General features: G+C 35.4%; 1 protein-coding gene across 2 annotated transcripts in view; it reads right to left on the reverse strand.

The window, feature by feature from the left end:
• The window catches only part of Tmem196 (transmembrane protein 196), a 61,612-nt gene extending 39,872 nt beyond the window's left edge, over nt 1–21,740 (reverse strand). The window contains exon 1 of one of the 2 annotated variants that reach the window (XM_027932636.1): nt 21,594–21,740. In XM_027932636.1, coding sequence (XP_027788437.1) covers nt 21,594–21,740 — 147 coding nt within the window. Of the gene's footprint in view, nt 1–21,575 lie in introns of both variants that reach the window. The other variant, XM_027932635.1, reaches the window with a different exon arrangement.
• Nucleotides 21,741–23,305: the final 1,565 nt, after the last annotated feature.

The following is a 23,305-nucleotide window of genomic DNA, read 5'->3' on the forward strand; positions in this document are numbered from 1 at the left end:
TCAGTGAACCACACGCTGTTGTTCTTTTGGTCTCCAGAATGTTTCTGAAACATATCTGTATCTCTTTGCTTCCACTACTTCAGCTTATTCCCTGCCACTATCATGTCTCCTCAGTTTCACAGCAAAAGCTTTCAAGTTGTTCTTTCCACCGTTGCCTTTTTGAAAGCCACTTTCTTCTGAACTTGTTTCTTCCATGTTTAAAAATCTTTCCCAGTATTATCCCAAATATTTACCTGACCTATGAAGTGTTCCATGATGTGCCTTCTTCTCTAGACTCAGCCTTCCCTGACTTCTCCCTTAACTTCTTGAAGCTCATTAAATTCTTTCTACCTCAAGGACTTGGCCTATGCTATTTCTTTTTCTTGAAATGTTTCTATCCTTTTCTACCTGGCTAATTCCTATTCAGGATTAAACTCTTTGCCTAAGTGTTATTTCTTCCTGGAAGACCTTGTTAACTTTCTGAATTGAGTCCCCAGGTTAAATTTTTATGGCGCCCTAGATTTTTCCTTTGAGATGTTGTAATTTAATAGTTATTTGCACAATTATTTGTTTAATGTTCTGCTCTCCATAGAATATGAATGTCAGGAAAAGGTAGGGACTTTATATTCTTGTTCTTTATTGCATCCCTAGACCAATAAGGCATGTCAGAGTGTCAGATACTCATATAATGTAGGATATTTTTTGTGGTAGATACCAGGGATTGAACTCAGGGGCACTCGGCTACTGAGCCACGTACTCAGTCCTGTTTTGTATTTTATTTAGAGACAGGGTCTCACTGAATTGCTTAGCATCTCACTTTTGCTGAGTCTAGCTTTGAACTTGTGATCCTATCATCTCAGCCTCCTGAGCTGCTGGGATTACAGGTATGCACCACAGCACCCGGCTAATGCATGGATATTTTATGGAAAAAAAAAAAGAGGCACAAGTTGTTTAAAATTAATTCATTTTTTTGCTCCCCCCAACATGGCTCTATTTTTGTTAGCTGCATTTTTCATAGCCTGTGTCCCTTTACTTCTTATTGAATCTGCCTCCATAAGGTTTCTCACATGAACTTTGTTGTTGTTGTTTTACACTTTCCACTGGTAAGCCCTTTTTTCTGACAATTTTAATGTTAAAGATGTGCATAATCTCTTTGACTCTAATTCTTCACATTGTTTCCTGGATGATTATTCTGACTGACTACTGTTATTCTTAATCTCAAGACCTTTAAAACATTTTTGGTACATGTTCATTTCCAACAAAATATATAATTAAAATCCCATTGTATAGTACTGTAGTTTCTTACAGCTAGGCCAAGCCTACTTCTTTGGGGACCTCTCCTTTCTGTGCTCTGAAATCAACCTTTTCTTAAGCAATTTTTAAGCTTTCACAGGCCAGGCCTCACCAGCCTGATGTGTACTCTCTTCCTTCTCCTCCACCTCTCCCTACTTGCCACCAAAGGCATATCCTTCATGAAGTTATATGTCTCCTTCTTCACCTTCCTTTGTGCATCCACAGGAATTGCATGCACCTCATTCTTTACTGAAGTATAGTTATTGGATTTAATAGAAGGCAATCAAGCTTAGTGATTAAGAGTGAATGCTTTTGAGTAAAATTCAATGTGTTGAATCCTGGCTCTGCCATTTTCCAGTAATGTGGCATTGCAAAAACTACTTAAATTATTTTTTTTTTCAGTTTCTTCTTTAGCTAGATGTGTTATCATGCATACCTCATGGAAAACTGAAAATATTAAATAAAATCATGAATCTAAATCACTTAGAAGAATTCAACTACTCAATATCTTAGTGTTTTCAGGTTTATTTCTCCCACCAACTTGAATCCAGGGGCCAGTATATGTGTCATCTATGTTGCCTTATTTTTAGCAGATATTTGTCTAGTATTCACCATGACATAAGTCATAGCTCTCTGAAATTAAACATATTATTTATAATGAAATTATATTCTCCATTCTTTTAATAAGAATGAGGAGACTGCTGTTATAATAACATATGATTATAGAATTTAAAAGGAAAATTCTTGTGAGAGTACTTAACCTTGTCTATGGGACACGGCAGATGTCAATAAAGGTTTATTTTCTCTATATGGGAAATTCCTTCTTAAATATCAGAATCAGTATAAATATTAAATGTATTTGTCAAGTCTTCTTCAACCCCTGTAGACAGTCCTAATCAAAACCTAATAAAATGTATTATATTGATGCCTATGATAACACTGATGTGCAGATCATATTTTATGGAAATTATTTATTATATATGTCATTCTAAAAGGTTTGAAATGCTTTATAATCAGGTAATGTTTTTTAAATCTTTAAAACTTTAACATTATCATAAGATTTGGCACACACAAAAATTTCAATGAATATTTATTGGTAAATGGTAAGTAAATGGATTTCAGTTTTGTGGGAGAAGTGGAAAATAACCTCTTCTTACCTCACACTTTTGATACTTGCCAGATAATATTTGAAATCCCTTTAATAAAATGACACACAGAAACTTTGATTGCAACATCAAAGTAAAGGTTGAAAGGCCTGCATCATGGGAGTAAGCAACTTAGGTGCCCATTTGGGGGAATTGTATGCTGTAACACTCAGCTGTCTCTGGTGTCTATACCAACCAACTAATTTTGCTTTCCCAGTGAACTAATTAATACCTCAAATTGTCTTCAAGGATTTCCTCATCTTTGTTCATATCTTAGCAAAGCAATACAGAAAAGTTTTCTGACAAGATAATCACTTCTTTTCATCAAAAATGTATCCAGACAAGAGCTGTGCAATAGAAATAGAATATAACCCACAAATACAAATGACATATATTTTCTCATACTCACATTAAAAGAAAAAGGTGGAATTAATTCTAATAATATAGAATATATATAATATATAATATAATATATAATAATATAAAATAACATAAAAAATTTATGAAATCAACATAAAAACATGGGACATTTTACATTTTTTTATACTTAATCTTTGAAATCCAGTGTGTATTAATTATATTTATAGCACATCTTAATTTAGACTAGCCACATTTAAAGTGCTTAATAGCCACATGTGGCTAGTGGCAGCTCTCTTCGACTATGAAAATATGGATGACATCAACTTCTATTAATGATCACAAGTCAAAGGAGAACATGTTTTCTCCAAATATCTTATCACCCAAGGAGATATAGTGCTTTCCCTAATTTAATTTTTATGTGAGAGTTTTAGAGGCCATGCTCTCTTTCTGCCAAGTTTCCTGACATCTTGTTAGTATAATGTCTCCAAACTTGCATATTTTAACAGAGAAGATACTTTCATCTTACTATTTAATAAACGTTCTGAAGGTCTGAGAACCCAAGATGGTTGATGGATTTTGTCTAGACTTCAGAAGATCATTCTTTCTACAATGTAACTATTTCTTGGAGAAATTATTTTTTGCTCTTATTTTAAGTAATTGCCATGTCAAGTTGGTGTAAAATGCTTTTCATAATGATACTTTAATTTCTTAGCTTTATACAAGAAAACTCAGCTGACCCTGTCAGTAGTAAGTATGCTACTATACTACTATGGCCATGATCAAAAATAAATTTAATTAAGCCATACAGACTGCTTGCAAATTAGTAATGTAAGCTACTTGGGAGGCTGAGGCAGAAGGATCACAAGTTCAACACCAGCCTCAGCAACTTAGCAAGAGACCTGTCTCAAAAAAATAAAATAAAATAAAAAAGAAGGAGACTGGGGTTTAGTCAATGGATGATAGAGTACCCTTGGGTTTTACCCCCAGTACCAGAAAAAAAGCTATGAAAAATAAATTTAATTAAAAGGACACCTTTCTTAATGTGTTACTATTAAAAGTAAGACATTTGTTTGTATAAAATATTTTTAAAACTATGTAAAGACATAATATTCATATACATATTTGCCCCTAAACACCTCAAGTGAATCATATAGATTTTTTCATCTTGATTTCTATATATTTGAATTAAAAAGAAAACACACAGCAAATATTCATTGCTATACTTTGACTTCCAGTATTCATAGCTATAGGACTTTGACTTCCAGTCCAACTTCTTTGAATGTCCAGAGTTTGATAAATGAACTTTGGAATCTGCTTTTAAAGCCTCTTGAAAGCAATTCATTTTACTTATCTAAACTGATCTATAGCTCTTGTGGGTTTGAAATTATTAGCTAAGTTCTAAAAATTAGCTTCCATTCCAGTTGGTGTGGAAAACCACCATGGAGTACTTGCCAAAGATTCTGCAGAAAGCTGTTTCTTTGGAGCCTGAAGTGGATGGAAACCTCTGAAATCTGTTGAAATACTTATTATATTTTCATGATAGTTTAGCTGTTGCAATAATTTGAGATCATTCCTGTTCAGCCAACATTTTCCTTTTGGTAGAGAACATATTTTAAGGATTCTTAATATACTGAGGCAACTGTGGAAATAATGTTAGACTAAGAATTAGGTGTCTTGCATTCTTTTCCAAGTCCTGTAGCTAGCCAGCTATACTAATTTTCTGGGCACTAGTTTACTTATGTGTAATATGATGAATTTAGAATAATTTATTTCTAAGTCTCTATGCAGTTTACATTGTGTGACTTAATTATAAATCTCACCATCAGGGATAGAAAACATTTATGATATTTTTAGTCTACTTCAAACTATAATCCTATCCTTTCTTTACCCTCAGTTATTAAATGTTTACGTCTCAGACTAGATTAAAACAACAACAACAACACAACAGAAGGCATCTGAGACTTCCTTCACTATTGGCCATTAAATGTACCAAACTCTCTGTATCTTCACTCAGACTCATGTTGTTTTCTCTGTTTTTGTAATATACAAAAATAAAACTTAATAAAAACCTTCCCACTTCAGCTCTAAACCCAATCATCCTTTACTTACTCAAATACTTTTTCTATATACTTATATTTTCTTTTCTATTTCATTATTCACATTGGCATGCAAAGGTCTTCCAAAATCTCCTTTAAAAATAAATAAAAAATAAAAAAGTCCTTGACTCCAGATCCTTTATAACTATTTCTCTCCCTCTCTACACACGGCCCATCTTCCTTCCTAGGGTTCTATGCTTACTATTTCCATATTCTCCCTTCTGCACACTTTGCACTGACTTATATTCCTATTACTTTACTTCAACTACTTTTGCTAAGTAACAATGATCACCACATCTCAGTCCTCCTTTCCCAAGGAAGGCCTCTCCTTTGGGGATTTTATGACACCACACTGTTCTGGTCTTCAGCGTATTGTCTGGCCACGACTCTCAGTCTCTTTTTCCTTGCTCCTCGCAACTATCACACTGCTGAATTTTATAGTAATAGAAGACTTTGTTTAAGGGCTTTCAACAAATTACATGGCTTTGAATACCTTGTATTTTCAGATTAATTCCCCATTTAACAATTTATAGGCTCTCTTCATTTTGATATGTCACATATAACGCTAATGTAACAGGTGGTAAATAAATTCTTTTTTTATTTGTGCATTATAATTATACCTAATAGTTGAATTCATTATGCCATATTCATATATGCACATAATTGGATCAATTTCATTTCCCAGAACCTTCCCTTTCCCTACCTTCCTCTCTCTCCCAATCCACTTGCTCTATTATCTCCTTTCTTCAAATAGATTCTTGATCTCTCCCCACTTCCCTCCGACACAGAGTATTTCCCTCTTCTAATCATCTACTTCTCAGAACAGTAAATGGAAACTCTATCCAATTAGTTGTTTGATCTCAACATCTGGGAATCATTCTTAATATTTTTCTCTATGATGGTATATAATTAAACACATCTTGTCATTCTATATTTTAAATATGTTTCCTCTATTTTTACCACCTCCACTATGATCCTAGGAATCATATCATACATCCTAGTATTTATCTGATTCCAATAATGTTTTCTAAACTATAGCCCAGAATGAGCTTCTTTCAATACAAGTATAAATTTGCCCTTTTTCTGCTTAAAAGCTTTTTGTTGGTTCCTCTTAAAAATTAGTAGGAAATCCAATCTGTATCATTTTGACAAAGTTTCAAAAATGGGCTGGGGATGTGGCTCAGTGGTAGAGCATAGCATGCAGGAGGCCCTGGGTTTAATTCCCACTACCACACACACATGAATAAATGAATAAATGAAACCTTAAATGATTATCACCTCTGTTTGCCTCTCTACCTCACTCAGTGCCTTCTACCTCCTCATTCTCAATTTCCACAGCCCAGTCACCCAGGTCTTTATTCAATTTCTGAAAGAGACCAACGTTTTTCTATGTCAGGGTCTTTACCCACACTGTTGTCAACTTAAAAAATGTTAATCACCATCTTCTCTGAGTAATGCCTTATTATCCTTCAGAAGAAAGTTACATTATGGTAAAACTAATCAATAGAAAGTTATAGTAGTTACATTCTAGACAGCAGATTTTAGAATTAGAAAAAACATGAATAGAGTCATTCACACACACACACACACACACACACACACACACAGAATATACTGATTCTTTAGAGATGCTTTTACTGGTTCCTCCATTGCTAAGAAAATTCATTTGTATTTTCCAGAAAGCTGTATCCTTTCCTGTCCACAAAGCACAATCTATAATTTTAATTTATGCATTATTTATTCATTGTCTACCTTCATTTTTAAATTATGCTTCAGAAGTTCAGGGATCATGCTTATTTTATTCACTACTAGATCCTGATGACCTAATTCAAAATATTGAATTTGGTAGCTCTGGCATCAATATTTGTTGACTAAATCTAATAGGAGAAAGAACTGATAGACTGAGCAGCTGTATTGTGAGAGTTAGAACAGTAGCCCACCCTTCCGGCTCCCAACAGAGCTCTTCCTCCACACACCACTGTTATTTCTCTCCATGACTCATTCCAACCCAGTGCAGACCATGGAGTGCAGGCCCACTGAGTCTCCTTGCCACCAAACTCAGCACTGATTTGGCCCCATCTCTTTAAACCTAACCCTGGAAGGTTCCAGTCCCTGAGTCATGCTATCTCACAATCCAGTTTTCTGGGGTTTCTCTGCCTGTCTTAGATGGCCTTGGCCTTCCCCTCTTCTAGTTCTTCAACATTTTAAACATATTGTTCATCTTCAAAAGAAGCCACTTTTCTGCTTTCCTATTTATATTCCTTTCTTTTCTTAGTCCATGGAAAACCTTGCTAATTATGCAGTGTTCTTTCTCCCCCTAAAGCTTAAACTAATTTCGTATTTTCCATCACTGAATGATGTGCTGACAGTTGCATATATCAGTTTTCTTCTGCTAACCACTGACATGCACAATCAGTTTTACCAGAAAAAGGTGAATGAACATCTTTATCAACAAAGACATGACCTCTCATAAATATAATTAACTATGCAGAATAATAAAATACCTAGAGGACAAAATGTACAACAAATATATTCATGTGATAAGCTGTCTTCAAGTACTGCCAAGCCATCTTGGTGATTTGGCAGACCATGTGAGATAGGAGGCAATTATAGCAAATGGAGAAATTTTAAAAAGAAAAAGAAAACACAAACCACTCAAGGGAGAAATGGAAAGAATGACCTCTCAGCGTTACATGAAGATGCATAGCAGGTAGTGGGGAAAACCTCTTCAGAGACTACAGAGTAACTGAGTGAATAGTGAACACAAGAATGAATTTCCAAAGAAATTATCAGACATAGCATATAGCTAATAGGCATGCCAAACACTTCTAAATAAATCCAAGTCCAAAAACTATCTCAGAAACTTCCCACTGGCCTGGGATTCAAATCTTTCAGTGCAGGGAGTTGTGGCTCAGTGGTGGGACACTTGCCTGGCATGTGAGAGGCAATAGGTTCAATTCTCAGCACCACATATAAATAAATGAATAAACTAAAGGTCCATCAACATCTAAAAAATATGTTTTAAAAAATTTTTCAGTGCAAAGAACAAATCAGGCTTGATTCTCAGAATGTCATTTTCCATATCTCCCCCTCAGTGCTCACGTAATGTGATCTTTCTTGATTTTAATGCACTATGCATTATTATGTTCTAACTCTGTTTTGGGGTGGCTTTTCTCATTTAAAAAATAATCTATTAAATATTTTGATCATTCTAAATAAATGAGGTTTTTGATCTTAGAGCTGTTTCTTCTGTAGCTGTAGCAAGGAAAATTATAACTAAATTCAGAAACTTAGTTATAAATTTATGAATTTTGTGTGAGAGGGAATTTAAATTTTGCAGTATCTTAAATATCAATTGTTCAAATAAATCTTTATGGTCACTATTCACATTAGTCCTGATAACAGAACAATACAAAACCAATCTTATAGATAGCAATAACAAAACCAGAGGAATTTATCTCCTGAATTCAAATTTTTTATGTTAGTCGAAGATAATATAGACTTTAAAATTAAATCTACATAAATATTTAAGATAATGAATATTTCTGGAGGGAATTAAAGGGGAAAATGGTCAATATTAAGTATTGGGTATAGGTATTGTTACCAATAACATTCTTTTTAGTAAAGTAATTTAAAATTTAGATATATATTATATAGAACTTGTATATGTAATTACATAAACTTGTATTATGTAATTCATAATACTTTAATAATTATATTTACATGTAATTTAATTAGTCATGTAGGCTATCCTAATTTGGATGATTTTTGCCTATATTTCTATATTTAAGATTTATTTATTTATTTATTTATTTTTTTTAACATTGCTTTCCCTTCATGTTCTTGCTTTTTTTTTTTTAATTTTTTATTGTTGGTTGTTCAAAACATTACAAATTTCTTGATATATCATATTTCACACTTTGATTCAAGTGGGTTATGAACTCCCACTTTTACCCCATATACAGATTGCAGAATTACATCAGTTACACATCCATTGATTTACATATTGCCATACTAGTGTCTGTTGTGTTCTGCTGCCTTTCCTAGCCTCTACTATCCCCCCTCCCCTCCCCTCTTCTCTCTCTACCCCCTCTACTGTCATTCATTTCTCCCCCTTGTATTATTTTTCCCTTTCCCCTCACTTCCTCTTGTATGTACTTTTGTATAACCCTGAGGGTCTCCTTCCATTTCCATGCAATTTCCCTTCTCTCTCCCTTTCCCTCCCACCTCTCATCCCTGTTTAATGTTAATCTTCTTCTCATGCTCTTCGTCCCTACTCTGTTCTTAGTTACTCTCCTTATACCAAAGAAGACATTTGGCATTTGTTTTTTAGGGATTGGCTAGCTTCACTTAGCATAATCTGCTCTAATGCCATCCATTTCCCTGCAAATTCTATGATTTTTGTCATTTTTTAATGCAGAGTAATACTCCATTGTGTATAAATGCCACATTTTTTTTTATCCACTCGTCTATTGAAGGGCATCTAGGTTGGTTCCACAGTCTTGCTATTGTGAATTGTGCTGCTATGAACATCGATGTAGCAGTGTCCCTGTAGCATGCTCTTTTTAGGTCTTTAGGGAATAGACCGAGAAGGAGAATAGCTGGGTCAAATGGTGGTTCCATTCCCAGCTTTCCAAGAAATCTCCATACTGCTTTCCAAATTGGCTGCACCAATTTGCAGTCCCACCAGCAATGTACAAGTGTACCCTTTTCCCCACATCCTCGCCAGCACTTGTTGTTGTTTGACTTCATAATGGCTGCCAATCTTACTGGAGTGAGATGGTATCTTAGGGTGGTTTTGATTTGCATTTCTCTGACAGCTAGAGATGGTGAGCATTTTTTCATGTACTTGTTGATTGACTGTATGTCCTCCTCTGAGAAGTGTCTGTTCAGGTCCTTGGCCCATTTGTTGATTGGGTTGTTTGTTTTCTTATTGCAGCAGAGTTTTACAAAACCTTTAAAGAGGAACTAATACCAATACTTTTCAAGCTACTTCAGGAAATAGAAAAAGAGGGAGAACTTCCAAATTCATTCTACGAGGCCAACATCAACCTGATACCTAAACCAGACAAAGACACTTCAAAGAAAGAAAACTACAGACCAATATCTCTAATGAACCTAGATGCAAAAATCCTCAATAAAATTCTGGCGAATCGGATACAAAAACATATCAAAAAAATTGTGCACCATGATCAAGTAGGATTCATCCCTGGGATGCAAGGCTGGTTCAATATACGGAAATCAATAAATGTTATTCACCACATCAATAGACTTAAAAATAAGAACCATATGATCATCTCGATAGATGCGGAAAAAGCATTCGACAAAGTACAGCATCCCTTTATGTTCAAAACTCTAGAAAAACTAGGGATAACAGGAACATACCTCAATATTGTAAAAGCAATCTATGCTAAGCCTCAGGCTAGCATCATTCTGAATGGAGAAAAATTGAAGGCATTCCCTCTAAAATCTGGAACAAGACAGGGATGCCCTCTCTCTCCACTTCTGTTCAACATAGTTCTCGAAACACTGGCCAGAGCAATTAGACAGACGAAAGAAATTAAAGGCATCAAAATAGGAAAAGAAGAACTTAAATTATCACTATTTGCAGATGATATGATTCTATACCTAGCAGACCCAAAAGGCTCTACAAAGAAACTATTAGAGCTAATAAATGAATTCAGCAAAGTGGCAGGATATAAAATCAACACGCATAAATCAAAGGCATTCCTGTATATCAGCGACAAATCCTCTGAAATGGAAATGAGGACAACCACTCCATTCAAAATATCTTCAAAAAAAATAAAATACTTGGGAATCAACCTAACAAAAGAGGTGAAAGACTTATACAATGAAAACTACAGAACCCTAAAGAGAGAAATAGAAGAAGATCTTAGAAGATGGAAAAATATACCCTGTTCATGGATAGGCAGAACTAACATCATCAAAATGGCGATATTACCAAAAGTTCTCTATAGGTTTAATGCAATGCCAATCAAAATCCCAATGGCATTTCTTGTAGAAATAGAGAAAGCAATCATGAAATTCATATGGAAAAATAAAAGACCCAGAATAGCAAAAACAATGCTAAGCAGGAAGTGTGAATCAGGCGGTATAGCGATACCAGACTTCAAACTATACTACAGAGCAATAGTAACAAAAACAGCATGGTACTGGTACCAAAACAGGCGGGTGGACCAATGGTACAGAATAGAGGACACAGAAACCAATCCACAAAACTACAACTACCTTATATTTGATAAAGGGGCTAAAAGCGTGCAATGGAGGAAGGATAGCATCTTCAACAAATGGTGCTGGGAAAACTGGAAATCCATATGCAACAAAATGAAACTGAATCCCTTTCTCTCACCATGCACAAAAGTTAATTCAAAATGGATCAAGGAGCTTGATATCAAATCAGAGACACGCCGTCTGATAGAAGAAAAAGTTGGCTACGATCTACATACGGTGGGGTCGGGCTCCAAATTCCTCAATAGGACACCCATAGCACAAAAGTTAATAACTAGAATCAACAAATGGGACTTACTCAAACTAAAAAGTTTTTTCTCAGCAAAAGAAACAATAAGAGAGGTAAATAGGGAGCCTACACCCTGGGAACAAATCTTTACTCCTCACACTTCAGATAGAGCCCTAATATCCAGAGTATACAAAGAACTGAAAAAATTAGACATTAAGATTTATTTTATTGAATATAAGATGAGCTTAGATTTTTTTAATATAGTAGAAGAACATACATATATAATGCTCACAACTTGATACATATGGAAACTATAACAGCTTAAAATGTTAAAATGATAGATGTATTGATGGAGAGAGAATAAAAATTACTCCCCTGGGGATGTGCCAGCTTTGAGTCTGATTTATGATCTGTTCTTACAGTTGAAAATAGCCAGGGACTCTAGGGGATTAAAGCATTGAAATTTTGCTCTTCCCAAGAATCTTCAACACAACAGCCATGCAATATGTGTGGCAGTTTCTGAAAGCCAGTTAGTTATAGAAATTAACTGCAGCTTCAAAGAGGGTCCCAACATTATGAATTTGTCCCCAAATCAGAGGCATTAAAGGCCTAAAAGCAGAATATACTGCATATCAGTGACAGTTATCAATTTTTCCTATAATCACTCATCTTTCCACCTGCCCTGTACCAGAGTGTGCACATCTACATCTACACATTGTTTTTTTTTCTTTATGTGACTTAAATTTTAGATTATATCTTACTCTTGTTACTGATTTCACTTTTTGGTATTGATCACTAAATTCTAAATCCTTTAATTTCTCATCCCTTAAGTTAAAGAATTTGTTGAGACAAAAGATAATGAAGGGTCAGAGATATAGTTCAGTGGTAAAGCACTTGTCTAGCATGTGTGAGATACTGGGTTCAATCCTCAGCACTGCATTAAAAAATAAATAAACAAAATAAAGGTTGATTGACAATTTCAACTAAAAATATTTTTTTAAAAAAAGCATAATGAAGCCATTGGAATTCTTAGACAATGTAATGTATTACAAGCATAGACTGCCATTGAAAATGTCATTAATGTCATCTTTATTTTAATGCCTCAGAATAATCCACATAGGAAAATAATTGGCAAAAAACAAGTTGAGAATAACACGAATTCCAACAACCTAGTCAAAAATAATGAGAAAATAAAAACATCACTATTTGGAAAATAAGTAAATGCATGCCTACTTTGCACAATATTTACCTAACATAATTATTTCTGGGAACCTGGAATATGCTCACTAAATCACAACTAATTTTTACCGATGTCTAAAATTGGTTATAAAGATAACACATTTATCTAAGAGGGGCTATGCAACTTAAATGTTAGAAAACCTAAAGTCTAACCAAGATCAACTTCATCAATGGTCATACAATAAGATCCTTTTCAGAAATGTAAAATGATAAAATGTCTCTATAATACACAGAAACCCATAGAGAATATGTATTTTTGCAGAAAAATGGCAAAACATGCAGTCATTGTTGTGGGTTTGCATTGGTTATTGAATAGCCAACAGGTATATGGAATGCTTTTATATATATATTACATTCAATTTTCAGGATAAGTTTGCAATAAGCTGTATTGCTATTTTTGAGATCAGTTAGCTGATTGACCAGCAAGATAATATAACTCACTTAAAGTTTAATCAGAAAATGATAAGCTAGAATTTGAACTCAAACTTAATAACTTCCAGGTCTTTTATCCTTTCTTAGTATTATACTGATATCCTCAAATGTACAAATTCCTATTTTTGTATGCCAGGCAGCTATGAGAATATTGAACACAAGGAACTTATGTGCTTACAAATCCACCATTAAAAGAAATATACTAAAATATGTGATTAGATTTGTGGAGATGAATTTACACTTCCCTCAAATTTTCCTTCAAACCAAGATGCACATCTTGGGACCTGGGTTTCCTGTTTGACTTGAAAGTAGGCAGTAATTCCTGAACACACTAACTTGGTCTTGTGATAATCAAGTTCTAGCTCCTCAAGCCTAGCTGGGAACCAAGACTACTGCCAAGTAGTCTTGTCGTTCTTTCAGAACTCTTTTTAAAGCTACTCCCATCTTAATTAGATGAGGTAGATCTTCATTTAGCAGTTCAGACCATGAACACGCTAGACTAGTCTCCTCAATACCCCCAGAACACTCCATTGTGTTCCACACCTCCATGAATTTAAACATGCACAGCTTTGCTTAGCAAATCTTCTCTCCTTAGCCCATGGGAAATCTGCTTCACTTCCAAACCCAGATAAAGTTCCTCTTGCATGAGAAAACCATTTTGACCCTTCACTGTTGTTTCTTATTTTGAACACTTTAAATTTGTGGTCTTTCATTTTTCTTACTTTCCCTCATAATATTTAAGAATCATTTGAAATGAATAATTTGGTTTAGCTTTTATTCAAAGCTAAGGTTTAAGCTTTAAGAGCAGGAAAAACTTAAGTCAGTATCAATTCTGATAACATGTGGGTTGTGCTTGTTGATTGATTGACTCTTCCAGTATCTTCTGGAAAGTTAGAAAGAGAGAAAGATCAGAACCTGGCCTTAAGCCATCCTCCCTGACTCATATATATTCAGGTGCTGAGGAGCAAATAATGAGGTCAAGCCTCAATAACATTTTTAATGAAAATTTCCAATGTTCCACACAATGTGATGGAAAAAGTACAGATTTTGAAATAAGACTGACTGCTCTGGCTTTAAATACTGCCTAACTCATCTACTGCCTCTCTGATTAAATAACTGCAGACTCTAGGTAAGTTACATTTTCACTTAAACTTTATAAAATAACACATTCTTTACAAAGCTATTAATATTAGAAATAATAAAGTACATGATGGCATCTTGGAATTAGTTGATAATTAATAACAATAAATCAATAATAGTATTATTTCTACAAGATGAAAAGATCAAGGCACTGTGACTGCTAAGGTTATTTATTTAACCGTTAATATTTTTCTTTTGCATGGGCCACAAAATTTTGTCTATTATTTAACAATGGATCATAAACTAATGGAACTTAGAACTGCTTCTCAGCTTCTCAGGAGTCTTAATGCTGGTGCTAAAACATCAGGGGCATTAATTAAGATTATAATGGTTATATTTAAAATCTAGATATTTAATTGATGCTTCTGTGAATTATACAAAGAGTAATAAGTATTGCTTCAAGAGCTACTTGGGCAGTCCAAGGAAAACTACAATTGTCCAAAATATTAAGTATTTTTTGTCAGAGATAATAACTAGTACTTTTCTTTTGACTTTCTGAGAAATACTTGAAATAGTTCTAAATGTATATTTGAGTGCTGTTTTATAGCATAAATAGGAGTCACCATCTCTCCCCTTGTGTAGCCTAATTTATATAATTGTTTAATTAATATCTTATGATAAAGTTTTTGCTGCCATCTCTCACTCCAACAGGAAAACAAAGGAGCCTGGCAATGGTGGTGTGTGCCTATAGTATAGTTTCAGGTACTCGGGAAGCTGAGGCAGGAGGATTCACTTGAGCATGAGAATTTGAGTCCAGCCTTGGAAACAATAATGAGAATCTATCTCCATAAAGGAAGCATCACCACCACCACCAACAACAACAATAACAAAAAGGAAAACAAAGGGTGAGGTGCTTTGTAGATATCACTATTTCCTCATTCGGTTATGGGGTAAATATTTTCATGATCTCTAAATTGCAGATATTTGGTACATTTTCAAAGTTGCTAAAGTCTATATGCCTGAATTAAACCAAAAGCTAGCTAAATACATATTCTTCTTGAATAACAACAAGAAGAAAGAGTCAAACTAGAGTTGATTAGGGATGCTGGTGAAATGTTGAAAGCCAATGCACCCCAGTGGACCTTAGGTTCAGGCAGTCATGGAACAGCAGAAGGGTAGCAGAGGGAAGGCAGTGATTGTCACTGAACACCTGCTTTGTACCAGGCTCAGTATTAACAGTTAATAAACATTGTCTTCTGAGTTCCACAACAGTTGTGAAACTAGGATGTTCCTGCTTTTACAAATTCAGAAACCATGAGTTAGTGGAGAAGCATAACTCATCTACTGCCATAGTTATATTGAGAGAGATGCATAAATTCAGTCTATCATTCAACTTGAATAACTTCCAACTTGAATATAAGGAGAAGGGCTGCATTGCTTGGTACATCACAGAGGGAATTAATTGCACAATTTCTTTCTCTCTTAGAAATATGCTCAATAGGAGTTTCTATATGCTGCCATCTACTTATCTGCATATTGTCCATTTGGCATTTTGAAACACCTAAATGTAGAGTAATTTCACTAAACCTCCAAAACAATAAAATCAAATATTTTCACCAACCCTGGATCTAGTACCTTAGCATTTCTAATCTGAAAGTCTGAAATCTGAAATGCTCCAAACTCCCAAAATTTTTGAGTGCTGACATAACACTGCAAAAAGAAAATTTCACATCTGACCCCACATAATAGGCTGGAGCTAAATGGCACGTACATTAAAGTACATTAAGCATATTGTATAAAATTACCTTCAGCCTAGGTGTGTGTGTGTGTGTATGTATATATATATATATATATATATATATATATATATATATATATATATAGTGTATTTGAAACATCAATTAACTTTATGTTTAAATTTGGGTCTGATGGAAGATCATCTTATTATTTAGATGCAACTATTTCAAAATCCAGAAATCATGAAATTTGATACATATGTTGTTCCAAGCATTTCAGGGAAGGATTACTCAACTGTTTATATCTGTATGTGTATGTATATATGTGTGGGGGGCAGTGGGGTGTTGATAATTCATTTTATTCAATAGCACAATTAAATTTGGTACTTCACAGGTGAAATGATTGTGACCAATATCCCTTGAACATGAAGCTGTTGTGACTCCTTCCCTTTTGCCTGTATATGTGTATGGGGAGTGTATGAGTGTGGGAGTATGCATGCACATGCGTGAGCATACACAACAAAAGCCACTATAGTTTTTACTGAGATGAAAGATGGGCATTTTGATTTGGATAATTGGGGTACACTTTTTGTCTATTGAAAGAATTTATTGTTAGCCAAGACTAAGTGAATATACAAAAACAATAGTTTGGTTACATTGGAAGTATAATTGAATAGTCTAGCTAATAATTAAGCCCATACAAAGAGCCAACTCAAACATTTTAGGCAAAAGGATCCAAATTCAGAGATTTGATTTGGTTCAAATCATGATTATATCAAGTAAAATGTCAACAAGTAGGTGACTGTTATAAATATTATCAATTATGCCCTAAAGATCCCATGGCAAAGACTTCAAGATAAGCTATATTCCCCAGTCAGGGCCATAATTAAAAAGTCGATTTTGTCTTGGACTGAACAGAAATTTCAAAACATACTATTTTAGTGTGATTAAAATTTAGACAAAAAATTTTCATCAGCTAATGACAAAACTATTACCTTCTCCATAACATCATTATTGGTCAACACCAGAAATGGACATGTATTTATGCCTTCTTAGATATATGATATGGTCCCTTCAATAATAATTACACTTCTGAGTAGTTTGGCTTGCTCTACTTATCTAAATTTGAGAATGAGAGTATGAGTCATACATGAGATTCTTCACCTGGGCTCCAAAGGATTCATGAATGACTTTTCTTCTATCTAAAACCTTGATCACACATCGGGCTTCATATCCCAGAGAAAACTATTTATGCACAAAGAAATGTTGAAGATTTTAAGATAATTTTGACTGCTTTTGATAAGCTGATAAGGAAGAGAATGCCAGTTTTAATTATTTTTATAAAAATGTTTTGAAATGTCTTCTTCATAAATTACTTATAAAATTTAAATTACTTTTAGAATGAGAGATAAACATACATTTGTAATTTTTTTCCTGAGGATACAGGCAGTGTTTACATCTCATTATAAAGAGAATGAATCTCCTATTTTATGTGTTTTGACAGTGTAGAAAAGTGGCATCTTCTTTAGACAGAGATATGCTAGCTTCAGATTGTATGCATTTGAAGTAACTGGGGGCCTTCTTTCATGTTTTGGTTTTAATTAAAATTTAAATTAAAAGCTCTAAATACAAAATAATATTTTTGAACACATATCATTTGTATATAGTACCTCATTTGTGATGCTATGTTATCAGAATGTATAGCGAACATCTTAACTAAGTCTTCAATTTGGCTGAATTGTTGCCATGGTGAACCAGGAGTCTACAGAGTAGGTATATTTGCACTGATTATGCTATAAATTTCATCCAACCAAAACATCACATTTATTAAGCAGAAAAATTATGATATATAAATCAAGTATAATCCTAAAAGATAAGTAATAAAATCATTCAAATTTTTAAATGATTTGGATAAGGGAACTTCTGAATATTTTAAAAGACTGCAATTTTGGTTTACCTGTGGGAAACCTAAGTTTAGAAAAATTATTTTAATACATTCAAATTTACAGAAGATTATCAGATATAGATGGGTGGGATTATAGTCTGATGTATATCAAATACAAATCAGCAACAGACTCTGTTCTGGACATCACCATCTGAATCTTTGGGTTTCAAATGCCAACCTAAGGCAACAATATAAAGTTCTTTGGGATTCATGGATATCCATGAATATCACTAAACCTCATCCATCTGCATTATAGATGATGCACTAAGGGTGACTTTTGCATAGCAACTTGGAAACACAACTCTGTCTATTTAACTCCTTGTCAAATTTTGCATATCAATTCTATATCTTATGACTTTATCTTTTCCAAAGCAGTCAACTCAATGGTCCATTCACTGTCACTTAAAGGATATACTTTCTGATTTTGTAGTTTCATTTTAAGTGACCATAACAAAGAATCAAGAAAAAACAAAAATGCTATAAAGGCATCTATAAAATTATAGTTAGATGATTTGTTTTCCTTCTAACTACCCACATTTTTTTTAGGCTAATCACAGGAAGTACCTTGTCTGATTGTGAAACAGTGACTGTAACTGTCTTTGTAAGCATCCCTCTCATTTATTTTAGATCCTTTATCTAGATACTACTTTATTTTTAAGCCATTTTTAAAAATATTCACGTTTGGGGTCAAATAACCAAACTAACTGCCTAAAACCTTAATAACCTTGTCCTAGACTAAAGATTATGATTTCAGTAATCCTTTATAGTGTAGCTTTTATTTCCACTAACTTTAAATTTAATTCAAAAACCTTGTAATAATGATGTTAATGTTTTGAAAAAAGCTTCATGACATCAATCAAAACACAGTCAGCTTTATACTGTGTATATTCTGACAGGTTAATTATTGAAAGATCTCATTTGGTATTCATAAATGATACAGTTTTTAATTCATAAATTACCAAAGAGATGAATAGTTTTTTAAATCTAGTTTCCCTTTGCACCTTCCTCAAATCTCTTTGGGAATTAAGAATTGGTGTTAATATTATTAAAAGTATAAGGGAATAAATCTATTGCCTCAAATGGGCACACAGCCTCTTATGATCTGGCCACAAACCCTCTGTCTATCCTTATCTTCCTCTCCCACAACTAAACCCTAGAAAAATATGAAGAGCCAATTCCTGGAACACAACCTTCCCTATCCCTGTTCTTTGCCTTCATCCATGCTGCCTGAAAGGATCTCACTTCTCACCCCCTATACTGCAAGTTTGTGTGTCCAGTGTTTGCTGTTTCTATTAATTCAATGCTCACTGCATGCCAGGCTCTTTACTTAGAGCATTATTTAATCTGTGCCTTGTACCAGTCCTGTTTTACACATGAGGAAACTTTGCCTCATCACCCATCTAGAAGTGACAGATCTGAGATTTTTTAACCAAGTAGTCTGACTGCAGATCCTTACACAGTGATACATGAACACTGTGATAACTTGATTCCATGTCTCAATAAATTTTCAAGTTCAAGAATAAAATAATATTTCTTCCATGGATATTTCATTGACCATGCCAACCTTTCTCTCCCTTTTTGTCCTTGTATCCCTCTGAGGTCACACTAACTTTTTACCACTAACCAAGTTAGTGATGTGAACATATTGTTTTCTTTGCCAGCAGTAGCCTTTTGAGGATGATGCTCTGATTCATTTTGCTACCTTCTGTAGTAAATAGTAAAGTGGTTTTCACACGCTCAACTTTGTATTCTTACTTGTTATATGAATTCACCAGTGAAGGAATTAAGAGGCAGTTCAGATTGTTTCACAAATGACTTACCACAAATAATTTAAATAGTCTGCATAGCCAGCCAATAAAATGATAAGCATAAAGATCCTAATTGAGTATTTACTTCTTCACAAATTTGAATTTTCTAAGTTGGGTTTATGTCAGTGAGCAATGGTATTGGGTTCTTTAGTTTCAAACATATTCATTCAGTCAAATGTATTATTTGATTTTACTGAACTAGACTATATAATTAAAAATTATTGTTCCCGGAATCTAGGTGAATTTGGCTCACTCTGAACAACAAATTAAAAATGGAAGAAATTCTTTGTAATAGTGACTTTATGGATATGAGTGTTATATTTTACACAATACCAAGCTAATGTAGTCATTTAAAATTTTTGAATATAAAGTGGATATGTTACTATTTAGAGACACTTATGCTTATTCATTCAATTTCTTGAATTTTAGGGGGGTAGGAAATGACTTGAAGAGTATTTGAGTCTTATCATTCTTAAGCCATAAAAAGATGGCATTTTCTCCCCCTTTCTCTACATATTGGCATTACACTTTGACAGTTGTACAATAGAAGTTTCAAAGTCTTATTTCTGTTTATATAATAACAACAATAACCACAACTCTCAAAAATATTTATAACCACATATAAGATGTAGAATTATCAGATTTAAGATATGCCTTTTATCTGTTCAAACTCAAATTTAATATATACCTTCACAAAAATTACATAATTAAGAACAAGATAGCTATTTGGAGGTTAATAGCAGATAATAATTGATTTCAGAACAAGTATTCTTAGGAGATTTCAATACCATTTTTCTTTCAAGTTCTGTAATATAAGTATATTTATCTCACCTGGAAAAAATTAAATACAAAAACTAATTACCCAAAGCACAATTTTATCAGTTTTAAGCATGCCAGAGCATTTTTAAAAAATGAATTACTTTGGAATGATTTTTCATGGACTCCTAAATGGTCATTTTCTCCTAGTGTCTTAAAGCTTAAATAATGAAGCCATGGTTGTTAAATACATTATGGATTATCAGTGACAGAATACTTATTTACTAGATTATATAGAATAGTGGGAACAAGCTGGAGACTCAGAGGGCCTGACAGCCATATAATTTAAAGGAGAGGTTTTTTTTTTGTTTGTTTGTTTTTGTTTTTTAACAATTAGGTCCACACTAAGAATAGTGCTAAATTATTTTATTTATTCTTGTTGGAAGAAATGGGCCTCTAAAGCTTTCTTTAAGATTCACTCAAGTAACTAACCAAGAAGCTTGTAGGGTCTGCCACCTTACCTAGAAAAATTATGACATTTTTCTATGAGAGAAGGGTTATTCTCCAATTAGAACGTTGTTGCATTCCTTACCATTATTGATAAACTTACCATTCTTACTAAACTTATTGCCTCCAACTTACAAAAGAGTTTTCAAAGGTAAAGTATTAGAAAGATAGCAAAGAAAAATTAAGAGTGGTGTTTTCTGGGACGAAATGCACTCATATGCTCCTTTCACAAGCACACCACAATTGTTTTTTCTTTCTTTCTTTTTGTCATTGTCATATTGTTGTTGACTTTTGTATACCCTGGGCATTGTTGCCCAGAGATAAATGCATAACTATCCCTGCTTGTTTCTGACACAAGAAAATGATGTAACACTCTCATTTTTATCTTCCTTATAAAAGGAACAAAAGACTGAGTCTACCCTTGACAGATGTGACTCCCAAATCATTAACACTGGCCAGCCCTTTTGTAGAATCAGCCAGTGGAATTGAACACAGTCCCCCCAACTTTAAACAAAGCCATTTAATTTGGTCTTGGTAAAAGAAAAAAAAAAAAGCCCAAATAAATAAAAGGACAACATAAAGAAGCATAGTTTGCCGATTCAAACCTACATGCAAGCCAGAGGAGATTTATGATTTTGTTTTCCGGGGAGGGGGTGACTAACGCACACACACTGACCATCACCGTAAAGAGGTAAAGAGAGAGTGAAATGGCTCAACGTACACACACCCCGCTCCATACCGGGGACGAGTCTCCGAGCTGCGGCTTGTGCTCTCGGAGGGCCAGGCTGAAGCTGACCGCCCCCACGGCCACGCTGGATACCCCCAACCCTATCTCCAGCACGGAAAGCACCAAGAGGCTCCCAATAATCTGGCCGCTGGTGCACATCCTTCCTGGGTCATCATTCCTTTCAGATCACAGAGGAAAACCAACCATCCACCTTCTTTCTTCCACGATCCTCCTCACCCCTTCCACCCCCTACCAGATCCTAAAACTTTTCTTTCTTCAGCAGCGAAACATTATCCACAAGGACTGGATTTCCAGAACTGGAGACCCTCCTCCCTGGCCCGGTCAGAGGCAAAGAGCTGCTCCACCCACTGGCACGCTCAGACAGGGATCGTGGACAGATCTTCCTGGGCTTGATAAGAGTCCGGAAGAGATCACAGCGGTAGCAGGGCTTTCAAAGAGCCTGAGACCGGGGGAGATCTGGGAGCCAGAGCCGTGCTCAAGAGGCGCTGTCCAGAGTTCTGCCGTGTCCCAATCTCCGCAGGGAAACCCTATTCCTTTCTCAGCCTCCGGGACCTTTCAGGGTCCCTTTTCTTTCCTTGAGGAGGAGAATGAGCTTAGCTTCCCCGAGAGCCTAGGGGGACTGCTCAGAGCTTCTCTCTGCCTCTTCCTCTTGCCTCCTCTCCTTTGTTTTCGTGGTAATGCAAAGTGCTTCTGCAAGTCTCTAGGTCCCCTGGCGGAGTCGGCGAATGGCATTCAGCACCACGCTCCTCGCAGTCTCCGTGTCGCCAGAAAATGCGACCTTGTCTGATGGCCTCTTTCCATCTGGGTTTCTTCTCCCTCGTCGTCGTCCTCTTCCTCCCCCTCTCTCTTGATCCGATTCTCTCTCATTGCTATGACCTCATTGGAATTTAGGAGGTTGACGGAGGAGGGAAAAGCCTGATGTATTTGTGGGTCTAGGACCAGTTCTCTTGGCTAGCCCTTGATCTGCCCCGCCTGGGGACCCTAACCACAGGAATCCAAGAGATGCCGACCTCCGCATCTCCCCCATTTACTCCCTTCTGGGCTTCCATCCAGCAGGGAGAAGAGGCGATGCCTACGTCAACGCGGGGCTCATTCTGTGTAAAACTTTCTTCTTCTGCGTATACGCGGGGTGGTGGTGGCGGGGGAAGGGGCGGGGGAGCAGTGAGCCAGGAAAGGCAGAGAGAGCAGGGGCTGGAGAAAAGCCAAACACTAATTTCACTAGACTCCGAAGGACCCTCACGGAGGAACTCCTCTGTCCAGATGGGCTAGACTCAAGCCTGCTTATAAAGAACGTCCACTCCAGGCTATCAGGACCTGTCAAGTTCCATATCCGAGGGAGAAGCAGCAGTTGGCTGGAGCCTCACTTCCGTGAAGATGTGGCAACAATTCTCTCTAGCCCACAGATCCCTGCTTTCCCCTAGGCGCACTGCGAGTCCTGGGATGTGTAGCCAGACTTGGCCCAGCTGGTAACCCTGTGTTACCACTGAAATTCAAGGACTACATTGAAACAGACATTTAAAAAAAAATTGTGGGGCTCAAAGCACAACCGTTTTTGACTGTCAACCTTAGCCAGAAACATCAGGGCACAGACCAAGCTTGGCCTGGGTATTTTTGTTTTGTCATCTTTGACGCATATGGATCTCCAGAAGTGTGGGAATCGCTATATTTGAATCTTGTTTCCATTTCTCTGGTCTTACCCCATG

Source organism: Marmota flaviventris, chromosome 1, assembly GCF_047511675.1.
Source record: "Marmota flaviventris isolate mMarFla1 chromosome 1, mMarFla1.hap1, whole genome shotgun sequence".
Lineage (NCBI taxonomy): Eukaryota > Metazoa > Chordata > Mammalia > Rodentia > Sciuridae > Marmota > Marmota flaviventris.